Below are 18183 nucleotides of genomic sequence, written 5' to 3' on the forward strand. Positions count from 1 at the left end.
GAAATGCCCGCCCCCTCCCTTTGAAAGCAATCCCAAGTTAACGCTTCACATAAGCTACATACACACCTACTTCCATCACTATCATTTTTTTCTATCTTTAGTAACAGTGGCCTTGACCCCTACCCTCAATAGCAATCCTAAGCTAGCGCTCTATATATAAGCTACATACACATCAAATTCCATCACTGTCTATCAAATTCTTACTGAATTGAGCAGAAACCATTTTTGTATTTTTAGTATCAATGAACTTGACATTGAGCCCCCGCCCCCCTCCCATATTATCATGATTATCCATCAATGTATTCGGCGGAAACCAACTTTTAGTAACGTTGACCTCGACCTTGACCCCACCCCCTCAAAAGCAATCCAGAGCTTACGCATCACATAAGCTACATACACACCAACAGTCATCACGATACGCCAACTCTTACTTAAGTCTTACCATTTTCTAGTTTTAGTAACAGTGATATCGACCTTTACCCCATCCCCCCTCAAAAACAATTTTAAGCTAGCTCTACATAAGATACGTTCACACCAATTTTAATTACTTTCAATCAATGCTAGATTAAGTTATTGGGCGGAAACAAATGTTTCCACCATTTTCTATACTGTGAAACAGTGACCTGGACCTTGACCCCACCCACCTCCCTCAAAAGCAATCCCAAGCTAGCTTTTCTTATAGCTATTAACAAACCAATAATCATCACTAGCCATCAATTCTTACTTGTATTATTGGACGGAAACCATTTTCTAATTTTAATAACAGTGACCTTGACCTTTACACCTCCCTCTCAAAGCAACCCCAAGCTAGCTCTTTACATAAGGTACCTACACACCAACTTTCATTACTATCCACCATTGCTTGCTTAAGTTATTGGATGGTAACCAATGTTTGAGACACGACCACCCGCCCGCGCGTGCGCTCAATGACATCCCCATTCTAATTACCCCGTTTTCGTTCAAAACCTTGTTAAAAACAACTCATCTTAAGGTGCAAATTGAGCACTAATAATATGGAAAACAACATGGAATTAACGAATTTGCTGATGAAGGTTAATTTAAAATTTACAAATATTATTTGAAAGGTAAATGTATACTGGCTTGTAATACAATCGACTTACCTTTTATAGAATATTTTGATATTATTTTTATAAATAGAAAAACAAAACACATATGAACACGATCGACTTTATTTTCATTGAAAATTTATCTTCTCATGATATATCAACTGTACAAAAGCGAAGAACGTAGTGTTCGACAACGTGATCAATTCATCAAACATTCGGAACTCCTCGGCCATTTTATCGAAAACAACCTCGGATGTATTTGGACGGTTTACATACTCAAAAAGTGGTACGTTTAAGTCCGCTGCAAGTAGATCGCGTAGTAATTTTATTTAGCATGTAAACTTTATGACTTAACTCTTGAGAATCTTAATGATGTTTGCAATAATTTACTTCATTGGCAATCAATTTAAACTTAGATCAATAAATGCAACTCTAAAACACTACATTTAATAAATGATATAATTAAAAAAAATACGAACTACTTCAACTGATGTACCGGCATACATCCGAGGTTGTTTTCGATAAAATGGCCGAGGAGTTCCGAATGTTCATCAAAACGATCATGCAATCACCGGCACTTCCGTTCATATGATCCTCCGCGGAAAACAACCAAATTTTGCGGCAGTCATGCAGCACATTTTGTGAATTTCATAATTTTTCAAAAAATATAGCTGACCAAGGAAATATTCAAAGTGTTTAACAGCAATTGATTTGAGATTGTGGAGGCATCATTTCTCTAATAACTCTCTAATAAACGACTGCATGCTTGTGATTGCCCGAATGCAGCTGAAGCTTCATGCGAGTCGAAAAAAATGTAACGAGGTCGATAAAATATCAAATTGTAGAAATGTGATGAAAATAATTGTTTCGACCATATTCGGGAGAAATGGTAGAGCAGCCAATTTCTAGTTATTCCTTGGATGCCATTGACCTTTTGAGCTACTTTCTTATTTTTTTTTTATTTTTACATTTATGAGTTTTAGACAATATACGTATTCAATGTTTCATTTTTTGCGAACTTGTTTCAGTCGTTCAATGGGTAGTAACCTCGAGATGGCCTTTTGACCTACTTTCTTACTTCCGAATCTACATCATAGTGTTTTGAAAATGTGTAAAGTGTTAAAGACCAATAGAATATCGTCCTTTAATGACCTTAATCGTGACATATTTAACGATTTCTTTTTATTTTCGAAGCTACAGCATTGACATTTAGATATACTTGTGCGACGAATTTCAATAGCATCCTTGGATAACCTTGTGTAACATAATGATCTTATTAAAGTTATTTTTATGATATATTTAGCTTTTCATTAAATGGATATTTGTCTTCATACTGCATATTTAGTAATAAGTGTAGGTTGTTAATGAATGCGTAAGTGGTTGACAGCCGACTTGGTACAAATGCACAGTAATGCATAAATTGTCATGTTAATTACAAAAACGTGTATGCTTTTGGTTGTTGAGCTGTTACATTAGCCTCATATTCTTGGTATTTAAGTTGGATCACTTTCTCTGTGAAGGGAGAGGGCCGGGGGATTCCCGGGTATAGTCCGGGTTCGGTCCGGAAGACAGAGAACGTTATATTGTACTTAAAATTATATTATTATATTAAGAAAAAAACATTTTAAATAAAGAATGAATATTGAAACAATTGTTGGTTAATGAATTAGAGTTATAGAAAGTTCTGGAGAGTTCTGTGGCTGTTACGCCACACTTGCCTAAGATATTTCAACCCGTTAACTTGTCTTTGATGTTTCAAAAATAACCAGCAAAGAAATTCAGGCCATATATCCAGTTTTGCAATAGAATCATTTTGAATTATTACCCTACATTTCATACTCTTAAAACTATAGCAAACTTGGGAAAATATGTAGTTTTGCTAATAAATTTGAATAGTGTCCTTGAACCTCATTGACCCATGACCTTTTTGACGCATTTCCGGATTGTCTACAGTTTTGAAAACATATTTCAATATTGTCCTTGGAAATATTATTTTTACAGACTTTCATAATTTCGGATCAACATAAACTTGCAATATTCGTGACAAACATTATGTAGTATATTCTCCTTTTTAAAGGTTTAAGAGTTTTAAGACCTATATAGAGAATCAAGAGAAACTATGCTTGGTATATAAAACTAACTTTAAGCAAGTCATTTGGCTATATAGAATATGTACCTCAGTCCTGTTACACTTGAGATATTTCGAGAAAATGGAGCGTATGCCATAATAAGGCTGATACTGAAACTTGGCCAATAAAAAGTAAACATACTTTTCTCTTAGATAAAAAAATGCTCCTAAGGTACTTGGTGTTTCAGATTTTAGTCGATTTTATATTGTAAATCGGAATATCTTAGCTCCATAGTGACATTATTTTGCTACATATTTGTGTGAATTGAACCTCGCAAGTATTAACAAGAGGACCATGATGGCCCTTATTTGCTTACCTGAGTAAAAGTTTTGACCTTTTGTTACCACTGTTAAATGTTTGAACCCAGGGGCATAATTTGAACATTCTTGGTAGAGGAACAGTCTGCACACCAAATATATAAGCTTAATTGATATGTGTTCTCAAAACTGTGCACCTTGTCCGATTTTTATTGTTGTAGCTTCAAAAATAAGAAAGTAGGTATAAAGGTCACCTGTCAAGGTAAATATTGATATTTGTTTGCAAAAGGTCAGCGGAGGACAACATTGAAATTGGTTTTCAAAACTGTATACATGTTCAAAAAATCATTAATGCAGCTCCAAAAATAAGAATGTAGGTCAAACGGTCATAGTCAAGGTCATCTGAGGACAACATTGATATTTGTTTTCAAAACTGTACACATAGTCTTAATTTCATTGTTGTAGCTTCAAAAATAAGAAAACAAGTAAAAGGTCACAGTCTAGGTCATCCAATCACAACATTGACTGTAATTTTCAAAAAGTTGGTCCAAATTTCTTTGCTATAGCTTTAAAATAAGAAAGTAGGTCGGAAGGGGTGGGGCCAGCCTTGACCCCAGAAGGATAATAAGAACAAACTTAAGAGGACCATCATAATTATGATGCTACATAACAAATATCAAAGGTCTGGGCTTTGTGGCTTTAGACAAGAAGATTATGAAATGTTTTCTTATTTAAGTCTGTAGGAAACTTGTGAGACCTGGGGCAGGGCCAGCCATGACCCCAGGGGCATTATTTGGTAGAAGACCACTATGATTTTTTTATGAGTTTACATACAAATTATATAAGGTCTGGGCCTAGCAGTTTCAGACAAGAAGATTTTGAAAGCTTTTTGACCCAAGGCACATTATTTCGATGTTCAGAAGCAATTGTGTAGAGGCAGACACATGAATGGGGGTAATCGTCCCATCCCTTAACTCTTGTTTGGCCAGTAGAGTTAAAATCAACTAACCCTCTTAATTGACAGGACTTGATACAGTTGCTTGCACACTGTCTGGACTTCATGCAGTTGCCTGCACACTGACAGGGCTTCGTAAGTTGCCTGCACACAGAGAGGATTTGACACAGATGCCTGCATACTGAAAGCACTTTGTGCAGTTGCCTGCACACTGACAGGACTTGATACAGTTGCCTGCACTCAGTCAAAAGATGTGGTTGCTACATAAGTTATGGAGTTTTGCGCTGTTGTTTCATGTTTCTTGTTTCCGATTTTGGATTTTGTATGCTAAAATGCCATCACAGAGATTAAGTTTTATTGATGTGCAGCGTACACAAGAACATATTCAATGTTTTACCTACATAAGTCTATTGAAAACAAATGATAAAAATATATTACAAATACCATGGCTTATAATTTCATTTATTTAGAGCAAATTTCCTCCATAACGAATTTACATCAACAATGCCTTAACATAGAATATTACAGCACATCTATCTACGGAATGAAATATTGAACAAATGTACATATCAATAAAGTGAAGATTATTGTGTGTTTGTACTGATAAATGAATCACGAAAGAACATACACAATATTTTCTATTTTAGAATGTACATTTAAATCATACAAAAAATCAAAAATAAATTGTAAGCATTTTTACACATTTGGAGGTTTGAAATTAACCGTAGAAAATATTTAATATAAATAAATACATTCATCAAAGGACAAATGAATCAGCATTTATCCTAGAATACACAATGCCATTTTCAGAGACAATATCATTTAAATAACACTGCAAGCCTGTTCAGCCTTAAAGGGACTAGACACCAGATGGCCCCAAATTTGCAAATACAGTATTTCCTCAAAACAAGCCTAGAATAATTAATACGAGCTTGTATGAGGCCAATAATACATCCATGATTAAAAGAATATCCTGTTACTGTCTCAGTTGAGATTAACCGTTCAAAAAAAGCTGACAACGGTTTCCCAGTTTAAAATGTGTATATATAGCATGTGAAAGACCTGTGTTTAGTACAGATACATATAGTATTTGTTTTTACACTGCAAGTATCAATTGTTTACTAATGCTTGACAACATTTTTCATCAATTATTCGCTTTTTCTATCGCAATTTAACAAACTTTTAATCATTTGACCAGTGTCTTCTCTGATTGGTTAACATGGGACGTTTCGATAATTGGATGATAGACGACCCAATTATGTGATAAGGAGATTACCGATTATTAATGGCTAAATTAATTAAAACTGTAACAACATCGGCATCAAAGATCGACATTTAGAGGCACAACTTCGATGTCTCAGACAAGGAATAATGTGTCATAATGAACAGCAATTAGCACTCTGATTATAAGCGTGAATTACCTTTAATCCGACCCGCGGTGATGACGGTCGTGTGCCTTAGCACGCACTGATCTGTGACAGATTAGGAAACGGCGACATTGACCAATGAAATACTTTTAAGGCGTAACTTTGTGATAAACAACGATCTGAATGGCCAGAAGGGCGCAAGGGGGCGAGAAAAATATGACAGGGCGTGTAAAAAGGGGCAACGGGGTGATACATCAGTAATTTAGTAGCATTGCGTTGAGCACAACGATATATCAATTTTAAGTATTTTTTTGACAATTTTTTTTTTCTTGCAATGGTACCATCTGGTGTCAAGTCCCTTTAACAAAATGGTAGTCCAACATCAAATGTAAATAAATTCAAGTTCATGTATTTTAAACCAATATAGCATTCAGCAGTGCCAGACAATTCACATATTTATTCCATTTATTGTATAATATTACAGAATAACATTTCAAGTCATTTTAAATCATACAACTACACCACATGAGGAATGAATCATTGCACCACTATTTCAACTCCTTATAATGACAGGGACATGAAACAGTAGTTCGATTGTTCAGAACTCTAGTAAAGTTAGGAAAATGAAAAACAACATCTTTGGAAAAATGCCATGGTAAGCTCTTATATTTAAAGAAATCAAGAATACTGAAACCAGGCATTCTAAAAACTGACAAATTGCCAGTCTCGACTGATTTAACCATTGCCGGACCAATATCAGTAACAGAACATGGCATAAAATTGGTCCAAAATTTGTTCATTTTTTTTCAATTTCAGCCCCAAATGGTTAAGAATTGAAGATAACAAGTGTTTCTCAATGAAACTTGTGGAGCAATAAAGATTTGAAAGTTTATGACAATGGCATTATCAATGTTATTGACTTTTACCAAGTTCAGAACAATCCTCCTAATATTTACATTTATGACTCATGAATATATTGTTTCAGTCTCCGTTGTCCATCATAAACATATACACAGTGGGCTTTAATGGTGTTTTCCTTTTAAGCTCCAAAATTTTGCAACAACATGCACTCCGGGGATTCTTTTAGAAGCAAATGATGAGTTCTATTAGGTATTCCATGGTCATGCGAAATTCACCCAGCCTGTATCAGAACTGCTGCTACTGCTGAAATAAGTTTTTAAAAGAAACATAACGTAATTGCAACAAACTTTATTATTTATATTTTATTTTGACAATATGCAGTCTTATCAAGATGAATCGGCTGATTTAAACAGAGACTTGGCCAGTAGACAAGATACAAGTTTGAACACTATGCCACTTTATATGAACACTATATATATAATATATATATATCTGTTTGATAATTTTAAAAGCTGTCTGTTTTACATAAATAAATCTAGTTTATAGCAGAAGTTCACATTATCATTTCTTCTAGACTCAACATTTAATAAAGTAGTGTATCTTTTTAATATATATCTTTTTTATCCATTCTTATAATGGTGACATTCATATCGGATTTTAGCTAAAGAGTTTTAAGAGGTTTTAGCACCCTGTCCTTTTGAATAGCAACCCGCTGCCTTTATGGAGACCAGTGTGTGCACCCATTTGGAACACCTCAGCCATTTTCCATTGAAAACAACCTCGGATGTATGCCACTTCATCAGTATAAGTTGTTCGTAGTTTTAAATAATAACATTAATAATTGTAGTGTTTAAAGATTTTTTTTGTATATCTAAGTTCAAATTGATTGCCAGTGAAGTATATTTTTGCATAAATAATTTAGATTCCCATGAGAAAAGTCATCAAGTTTAACTGTAAATTGAAATTACTACGAGATCTACTTGCCGCGTAGTTAAATGTGAGCATTTCTGACACTGTAAACAGTCCATATACATCCGAGGTTGTTTTCGAAGGAAAATGGCCGAGGGGTTTCAAATGTGTGAGCACCCTTCTGTTTACTTAAACATGATTTCGATATTCCAATATTTTTTACTTTTTTAAAGCTTATCATATGATTATTCATAGATGTACAAACATATAATATATCTGGCAGCCGCAACCTAAAAACATGTTTCTTACATTATTTGTCAAATTTGTAATACAGTCCTTGTAACCTTTTCACCTTTTAAACCCTGTCCCTATTTGCAGTACCCTGCCCCTTTTTAAAACATGGCTAAAAGCCTAATACATGTGTATCTTATATAAGTAATTAACCTTTTGTACATATTATAAGCAGAGGAAAAGACATTAGGTCCTGCATGTGAAAATAACTGATGACCACTTATTGGAAATATATAATGTGAATGATCCGAGGTACCCATATTGTTATCTATATCTCAGTCAATATGCCATTTGCATGATTAAAATTGGCTGAAATACAGCGTAGGCTTAATTTTGCAATCCCAGCTGAATATGGGATCAATTATTTAACTTCTACGCCAACTTTCAAGGATTTTAATAAAGGCCTTTGATTAGTTGCATGAAAGGTTGCCAGAAAGGTGACCTTCTATTTTGTTGTCCTCAGATCCTCTTGCATATTGTTGGAAAGATTACCAGAAGGTGACCATCTATTGGTCATTCCTAAGAACCTTATGCAGAGCATATATTTGAGAAAAGGTTTACAGAAGGTGACCTTCTATGGGTCATCCTCAGATCCTCATGCAGAACATACAGTTGTATATAAAGGAAAGATTTACAGAAGGTGACCTTCCATGGGTCATCCTCAGATCCTCATGCAGAACATACAATTGTATATAAAGGAAAGATTTACAGAAGGTGACCTTCTATGGGTCATCCTCAGATCCTCATGCAGAACATATATTAGAGAAAAGGTTGCAAGAAGGTGACCTTCTATGGGTAATTCTCAGATATGCACGCAGAGCAAATACTGATGATATAATTTTATTCAGATTAACCCAGGTATACTCTAAACAGTTGGTACAACACAGACAGATGACAGCAGCCAAAAGCACAGACATTGAACAGCAACATGTCTGTTCAATATATTTAGTTTTTCTTATCAGATTTTAAAGAATGTTAATAAGAACAAATCAGTTGATGACAGAATAAAGCCAGTTTCTGAGAGACTTTAACAAAAACTTCAAAATATAACATGGCCTTGTCTCAGAAGCTTATATTTTTATAATTATAATTCATTTGCTCAAGTTTGTATTCTTGGCTGCTGCTATGGATACCTTTTCATCATTTAATTCCTTTACAAGTAGAAGCATGAAAGAAAGAAACAGACATCACAGTTTCGTTATATACGAAGGTTGTTTGTGAAGTTTGAGGCATCTTTACATGTATATGAAGAAAGACATACTTTGTAACATGGTAAAAATGAAGTTCAATGCAATCCTTATTGATGAATGAAAAATGTTTTAATTCATTTGTATGCTTTCATGTTGAAGCATTTATACCTTGTTCGCAAATGTTGCGATAAAATTTCACTTGTGTTAATAACACATGTTTGTTGTCATGGAAACAATATTTTAGATGTAACAGTTGATGAAAATAACATTTTCTTTCAATTTCACTGAGCTTCATTTCTACCAATTCACAAACATTTTCAAATTTATACATTTGGTGTTTTTATGTAAATATTAGATGACCTTTCAAAATAACCCTTATATTCAAGGCTTTTACCCTTGAGCAAAGTTTTCACACATGAACAAAAAGAAATCATGGATTTTGACACTTGAAAATTAATGTATTCGTGTCAAAACTCCACACTGTGAAGGCCAATTTCAGATTTTTTCAGAATTATTAATAAAATAAGAAGCATAAAATAGGGAATTTAGGTTCATGATTATATGGGTATAAATAATTATTTTTCAATTTAAATGACTTTTTGTGCATTAATCTGTTACATATACAAGACAACACTTAAATCTGCACTTGGTAGTGTAAAATGCAGTGGAATGATTAATACCGGTTGAGAGGTATGGGGACGTCTTATCAACACCCATATGACAAAATATCGTGAAAATTCATTTGAATTCTGAGAGAGTATCAGTAAGAAAATTAAGATCAAATCTTTTTAATTAACCCTTTCCTTCATAGAGAAGTGGCCACATCAGCCACCCCTGGTTAATTGCCTCATTATACTAATTAAGAGTAAAAAGGCGTATATTATAAGGGAAAAGATTAATATTTAAAATGACCTAACAGTTCCAGTCAAAATATGTATTTCACATTTAATCACATATGAAAGAAAAAAATAATTCGAAAAATATTTTACCAATTTTTTTTATTTTTTTACAAAACGTATGAAATGTTGGTAAGACAGCCCTATGTAAACATGGGATAAATACCTACACAGAGATGTTAGTTTCCTATAAACAGAGAAATAAGTTGCTATGAGTTAAATACAAAGAGATTAGTTTTAGCGATAGCCTTTCAACACCGTTTCATAAGTTTCAAACTTCTCAAGCACTGGTACACTTCTAGTCAAAAATATGACAAACAAATGTTGAAAACAAAAAAGTGACAGTGAATGCAGGATTTCTGTGTTTAGTCAAAGCAAACTTTGAAATCAAACTTGTTGCTCACATCAAATTTAGGTACATGACATAGTTGACCCAAGATAATAAAATAATGAATTGTGTGTACCCGTATGCTGTGGAAGTTTGAAATCCTAAAGCAGTGTTTTAGTTAGGCTGAATAGAAAAATGTAGCCAATTGTATAAAACTGGTTAAATTTTTGGTTTGGTTAAATTAAGCCAAAATGTTTGATTGATCAATATTTCTTCAAAAATTACTGCTGACCAATCAAATAGCTTTAATGTGCAAATGAGCCAATAATAACCTTTGGATAACTTATCCAGTTTTATCCAGTTGGATGAGCACTGTACTTCAGCAGCATTCTAATTTCCACTTCTGATTTGATGCCATATAAAAAAATTATTATAAAGAATTCTACTCATCTAATTATGCAACTGTTTTTTGTGTTTTATTTTGAAAAATATACATGTATCTGATGAAATTTAAAAACTTGTTACTTTCCTTTAGTTGTTGTTCAAACACAAAGTCATTTATACAATGTTGAATGCATCTTTCTTTCCATTGCCAACTGACATTCCAAATATGTAGATGGACAAAAATCCCCCCATGACAGAATTTTGCATATATCACCCCTCAAGAGTTTACATATGTGCACAAATCACCAACCCCCACCAAATTTTGTATAAGTTGAATTAATCCTTCCCTTCCCATATGATTTTTTTTTCAAATGATATTTGCCATACATTATCATTATATAATGTATAAAAACATTTCTGCTCAAAAACAACAAAGAAGATTGTTCAAAAGCATGGGGGAGGGGGGATTATGTCCATCTTTGCAATAGGCAGGTGGAATTTTGTCCAGGGGATTTTGTTAAATGATGCTGAAGTACATGCGCTAAAGAAATCTGTAGTAGAAAAACCAGACTAACATAACCATACACCACATGCTACACACATGAATACCTGGCACTGGTAAAATCTCCCCAGGGATCAGCGGAGCCACCAGCTGGTTTCACGCTATCAGCTGTCCCCGACAACAGGTCAAATTTGGGGTCAAATAGCGAACTCTGACCTTGATTTGAGGCTTTAGTTACACTCTGGCTAGAACTAGATGAAAAACTATCACTTCCTAGATCTAATAATAAGTCCACATTTGACGCAGGTGCATGAGATTTTGTTTGCACTGGAACAGAACTATTTGCGGAACTTGCGTTAGAAGAAATTGTCATTTTGGAGGGAAAGTCTCCAAACAAATCGATGGCCTGTTGTGATTCTGGCTTGGACTGTGGTTGGGGTATACTAGAGGGTGGGGTCGTACCTATGGGTCCCCCTGGGGGAGGGATTTTAATCCCACCAGATGCCCCAGGAGGTGGGGGGAGAAATCCAAGCCCCCCCACCACCACCAGCTGCCCTTGGTCGAGATTTCTTTGAGGAGCCGTTTTCTTCAGTATTCTTTTTTGTCTGAAAAGGAGATATACGGTGAAAGTAGTGTGAGCAGGTTGATTTTATCAAATTTAAGTGATTTAAACAAAGTATTCTTACAAAGATAAAATGTAATTCCTTAGTAGGATGAACTGAATATGTCACCTGCCTGGAGCATCCATTTTTTGGAATGTGACACAGCAGACAATAGGATCTTAGCTAGAGGGTTATGGGAGGGTGCTACACCCTGTCCTTTTTTAAAAACACCCTTCTGCCTTCATGGTGACCAGAATGTGCACCCTCCTGCCTTCAAAGAATTAAATGCTTAAGATAATCAAATATTTCTTTTGTTCTGATTCAAACTTATATTTTTTTTGTCCCTCAGCACCCAGTCCTTTTTAAAACCTGACTAAAACCCTAAGACAACAACGCCATACAGCATATGCCCGGTATAATATGCAGGTGACACAAAAAACATATACTCCATCAAGATAGACGTTTTAAATATCGAACTATACAGACTGACAGACAGCTTTTTTGCCTGAAGATAGTGGGATTAGGTAATGCTGTAAAAATAAGCATTACATTAATGAAATGAATTTGATGTTGCACATAACCAAATGAACTAATGAATTGTTCACAACTTTCTGAGCTATAAATGAGCCTTTATCAGCTAAGAAATCTCTAAACCACCAGACATGGAAGAGTGCCTACTGAGATGTTAATCCTTATGGTCTGTCCCTCCTTGAAGCCTAGGTCCAGCTTTGGCCCCTTCTCAAGGTTCTTCTCGGCTGATTCAGCATCCTTTTCCTGCTTTATGTGCCTGCAAAAGTGAAGGGGGAGTTTGAGAATAATTGTGAAAGTTTGAAAGTTGGGTGTTGGGGGGAAGAGGTGACAGGGTTTTTGGGGATCGGGGAGAACAGAGTTGAGGGAAATACTTGGGAAAGAAATGGGGGACACAATTGAATATATACAGAAAAAAAAATAATCGGGAATGTTGGGGAAAAAATAAAAATGGATAATGGGTTAATTGGGGTGAAAAAAGGGTGGGGTGAAAAAAGGGTAGAGTTGGGGATGGAGGCGGGGGGGGGGGGGGGGGGGGGGGGGGGGGGGGGGGGGGGGTTAATTGGTGGATGGTTGGTTTGGAAGGTCAGTCCAAATTGCATCATTTAATATAAATTTAATTAGATGGTGTGTGGAGTGTGTCTGCTTAAATCACAGGATCAGAGGCACCAACTTTACACTCTAGACTTTACTTAAGGAGTTATGCCGAAGATTTTTATAGGACTGGAATATTAATTAGGTAGCTAGCTTCTGAATGCTTGAACAGAAACTTTTAACTTGATCTTTAAAGGGACTCCCTCATTTTTCATACATGTAGGTTCAGACAATAAAAACATATGAGTGTAATGAAAACAAATGCTTTTATATCATAAATGACATCCCCATTTATTGCTGTAAATTGGGACATAAGTATTTGTGATATAAAGAACAAATCACATTCATGGGCATTCAATACAAAATTTATTGAACTCATTTACTAAAATTGCAAACAAAACTTTTCTTCTATTTTAGAAAAACTAAACTAATAAATTCCATATGAAATGACCATGAATGTGTGGTCCTCTACAAAACAATGGTTAATAATCATCGGTATTTATTTTACGAGATTCTTATACATGTAGTCCATTAACATGGTAGAAAATGGAAAAATATGTTGAAAAATATTGAATTTTCAGCTTAAATTGAGAATATTTTGTTTAAATAGGTAAATGAGACGACCGCATTTAAACCTTTTTTAAATAAGTATTTACTATGATTCTATGATATTTATGTAATTATTACAGTATGCATTGCGCTGTATCCTACTGCAATACATTCCATGATCATGTTTGACATACTTTTTTTTTTTTGTAAACATTACCAATTAAACCATTACTAAGTACTCCTCCATCGAATTACTGGTAAGTAATTATACCACACTTGACACTGACCAGTGGGTCAGACTGGTTTTATGAACTCTGCAATATTAATACCACTCTTATGAATATAATCCCCTACATTTATTGAAATCACTGGCTTTGTCCAATTATTTTCTTCAGCTAATGACTTATTTCCTGCTATGGTCTAAACCATGGTTATTAATGTATGATCAATTAGTAGACTTACTAGAGGAAGCTTTATAATCATGATTTATATATGTTAAGTTTTTCTCAATGGCTATTATTTAAAAAAAAAGACCATACAAATCTAACTTCTAATCACCAGGCCCCAATTTCTCGAAACTTCTTAAGCTTAAAGCTGCACTCTCACAGACTTTTTATCTTTTTTATTTTTTGTCTTGGAAAGAGCAAATTTTTGCGTAAATATCTGCAAACCAATGATATAGGATTGCTAACAAAAAATCAGATTGTAGAAGTTAAAAACGTTCAATCTGTGAGAGTGCAGCTTTAACAGGTTTATGTCTCTTATTGCAAGTAGCCAAAATACATACTGAAAATGGATTTTGATAAATGAAAAATAGTTTATTCTGATCATCATACAGATTATTCCTACATAATTTCTAAAAATTCTTGAAGAAGTAAATATAACACATTTAATAGAACAACAGAATAGTGAGATTAGCTTAATCCTGTTATAAGGGACTTAAGAAGTTTCGAGAAATCGGGGCCAGTTAAACAATACATGACATGACGATGTGGTGCATGGTTTTACATGTATTTTACTATACTAAAAGGCATTGGCTTGTAAAAACTCAAATGGCTTTTTTAAATTATTCATACCTTCCAATACATGTAGTTAGAAAGCTTTAAATATTGGTGGATTCCATCATACAAAGTACTGTATATAACAAAGATCCATATTTCTTTGAAAGAGACCTTACATGTAACCATACATGTAAAGGAAAATGCGTGAGAATAGTCTAGTTTTGTACACACCATTTATGTAATAGATGTAGTTACTGCACACATTACCTGCGATATCCAAATTATATACGAGCGTGAAGAGTGACTGGTATAAATTCAATCATGAAGGAAATGAGTCGAGTACGAAACTGTTTTAAACATATTGTCATGAACAGCGCTTAATTAAATAGCCGGCGTGTTAGTGAATAACGTAATCTTTCCACATGCTATTTTTAAAAAATGCATTATAAGATCTTAAGCTTCTGAAATTTCTTCTGATGTGAGAATGAATAAGTGAATAAAAATGAAAACGTTTTCCAAAATGGTACAAAATCAAAGTTAACTACAGTACAAAATCAATGTAAGGAAAGTTAACTAAATTTATATGTTCAGAATTGCTCCTAACATTTATGATATTTTGTAAGGAATTTATGCCTTACTTGAAATGGTCCTGTAACGCCACATTGAGATCAAACGAGTCCCCTCGATCCTCGAAGCCTATCCCGATGAATGCAGAACGACCTTTAATATTAATGGTGTGTATTGAGTTTGTATATAACCTATCCTGATGAATGAAGAATGACCTTTCATATAAAAGCAGTGTTTTGAACTTCTTATATATAAAATCAATCCTGATGAATGAAGAACCATCTTTAATATAGAAGGGATGAATTGAGTTTTAATATATACAACCAATTATGATGAATGTCGAACACCCTTTTATGTACTTAAGCTTATATACAACCAATCCTGATAAATGCCGAACAATCTTTAATATACAAGGGATGTAATAAGTGGTCAAATTGAATGCCAAGCACTAGTTTAACATTGTCAAGCATGTTCAAAACTAAATTGAAAAATACTTTAAATAAAATAATTGTCATGTATTTTAAAAAATTGGCTTGTTAATTGTAATTCTTATTTCAATCACAAACAACAAACCAGCGAGCTTAGCCATAAAGGATGAAAGTGCCATTAAAAGATAGTTCTAGTAAGAGAACATTTTGTTTTATACCTTATCATGCGTTATTTAACACTCAGTGTTTGACACTGCTTTTGTTTAGGAGTCCGCCAGACTACATGTATCTTCTAAATAATCTAAGGAGACAAGGTCATAAAATGAATGCTTACTAGTGCAAGGTACCGGTAGCATTCATGATCTCATTTTTCTGTTGCATGAACTAGGACCCAAAACCATGAAATAAAGAAGTTTGATACTAAATTTAAGAATCTTAGACTCATGGACTCACTTTTGCATAGAAACTTAATTCCTACCATTGTCATCCATAATCCTTAGGACAAAGTAGCGACTTGAGTCCATCACTGACTCAACAGCGATGCTGGGATACTGCTCAATAGGACATCGTGCAAACAGCTCACCTGGAAACAAGCAGCAAATATATATATCACATGTTTAACAAGAGTTCTTTTTCAGTTAAACAAGGGGCATACCTTAACATTTACAAAAGCCAGAGTTATGGGCCTTGCTATATACATGTGCATATTTTGTTTTTTCTCTGGGAAGATGTGTACATCTTAAATTGAGTTATGGCTTATGTTAAAGCTTTTCAAGGATTAATGAATGTTTGGTTATATTGTATCAGCTTAATGTGTTCGAGAGCTTTCACAGGGATGTGACTGACCTGGCATCTGAAGGGACAATTACATTTTGAGACCGGGTTTTGGTGCTGCTTAAGGCAGTAACAAGAACTTGGAAAGGTTTTCCTGCTTCCAAAATTTGAAGGCACCAGGTGTACCAATACTAACAACAATTACAGTAACAACCAAGAAAAAGTGATATTTTTTATTATTGTTTTATCATTTTGTTTGGGTTTTTTGAGCCATTTTTTCCATGAAGATCCTTTACATCTATTCAGAGTGAGATTTACCGGATGTTTTATCCTCTAGTTTAATAGAAAGGTCCCTTCCTTTCGCAACAACACGCATCCTTCCAGTCCAGTCAGGTTGGTCCAGCTTCCAGTCAGAGGCCCTGCAAATATGCACAAATAATATAAAACATTTAAAAAAAAAGTGTGAAGTAAGTTTATCCTTATTATTCATTTTTAACAAATACTGAAATCATACTATACCAATGGTGAACACAGGGTTCCCACCAGGCCTTTATGACTTGTTGAGCCCAACGTCCCTTCCGCTGGAAAGGCTTATTACAGATGTATGGTTTATTTGTCCTGACAGGCTTTAATCCGACAAGCCTATGTGCAGTTGCCAAAGTACATGAAAGGGTAAAGGTCATGGTATCTTCACCATAACTTTGATGATTTTATCCAACCCGTTAATGGTAACAACCTAGATCTCATAATTCACATGCTCCGGGCATTTCAAGTTTAACGTTCCTGCATTAAGACACCATGTTTTACACATTTTGCTGTGACCTCAACAGTGTTAATATAAACAATACCCTTACATAACAATAAATGAGTTGATTCAATTGTCAGAATAAATGAGAAAATACCAAATTCTTGCTTTAAATACAGGAAATAGCACCATTTTCATAACTTAGAGAAAAGAATGGCTGGAGGTAGGGGATGCCCTCCTGGCCCCTCCCCTATCAAATGAATTGTGAAATTCCTAGCGGAAACCCTGTGAACACATTGAGTAATAAAGTGAAAAATGAATATGATACTTTAAAGTCAGATCCTGATCTATAAATACATTTCAAGATATTGATAACCATAGTGAGAAGTCAGGAGAAGGTGCTAACCACTTGTCACGGTAGCGATACCTATACATGTGGTGAGGAGGTGTGTAAGCGGTCCGGTAGCTCAGTCGGTAGAGCACTCGCCCTGATAGCGAGGGGTCCCGGGTTCCAGCCCCGGTCTGGCTGCACACTTTTCTCACCGTGACATTTGGCGCCCAACGTGGGGCCGTGGCAGCAATGTTTGGCAGCATAATGCGCTCTCAGTGTTAATTATGTGCATTCCTTAGCACTGGTGTTCCTCAAATTCGAGGACGAATTTCCAGTTTGCCGGGAAGTATGTCACGGTAGCGATACCTATACATGTGGTGAGGACTGAGGAGGTGTGTAAGCGGTCCGGTAGCTCAGTCGGTAGAGCACTCGCCCTGATAGCGAGGGGTCCCGGGTTCGAGCCCCGGTCTGGCTGCACACTTTTCTCACCCTGTGACCCTCAGTGTGCCCCCCACCGCCAAACCTCCTGTTGACGCCGCATTCAGGTGAAAGCAAAAATCGACATGTGGCTGGCACCAAGGATATGACTTTTTGATAGAAATTTACTGAAAGTTCCTTTTTCTGCCACTGTCACTAGCGTTAACGTCTAAAATTGATCACGTATTTTAAATGAAAATCAATAAAACGCCCCTTTGTTCATAATTGACATAAGCGAACAAAATTACTGCACGTGTCTCAGCAACTTGAAAAATAATTAAGGAGAATTACCTATATCCTCTATTAGAAGGTCTTGGTGGTATTCGGAAGACATGAACTGTCGGTTTTACACACAAAACACTCTCATACTCAGCCATTTTGACGTTTCGATACTGACCGGAAGTGAGATTAAGTCCTAGTCATTATGACGCTTGCATAAAAAAATCACACC

General features: G+C 35.1%; 1 protein-coding gene and 1 non-coding gene across 2 annotated transcripts; one reads left to right on the plus strand and one right to left on the minus strand.

Moving 5' to 3' along the window:
* Positions 1-4856: 4856 nt before the first annotated feature.
* On the minus strand, positions 4857-18180 carry LOC128202782 (adaptin ear-binding coat-associated protein 2-like). Its single transcript, XM_052903916.1, is given in 8 exon segments — positions 4857-6939; positions 11244-11674; positions 11676-11741; positions 12417-12525; positions 15049-15130; positions 15884-15988; positions 16498-16598; positions 18024-18180. Coding segments are annotated over 8 exon segments (1023 nt in total). The 5' UTR covers positions 18110-18180; the 3' UTR covers positions 4857-6896.
* On the plus strand, positions 17658-17730 carry Trnas-uga (transfer RNA serine (anticodon UGA)). Its single transcript has one exon. It is a non-coding gene; the product is annotated as a tRNA-Ser (tRNA).
* Positions 18181-18183: the final 3 nt, after the last annotated feature.

This window comes from Mya arenaria, chromosome 9 (genome assembly GCF_026914265.1).
Source record: "Mya arenaria isolate MELC-2E11 chromosome 9, ASM2691426v1".
NCBI lineage: Eukaryota > Metazoa > Mollusca > Bivalvia > Myida > Myidae > Mya > Mya arenaria.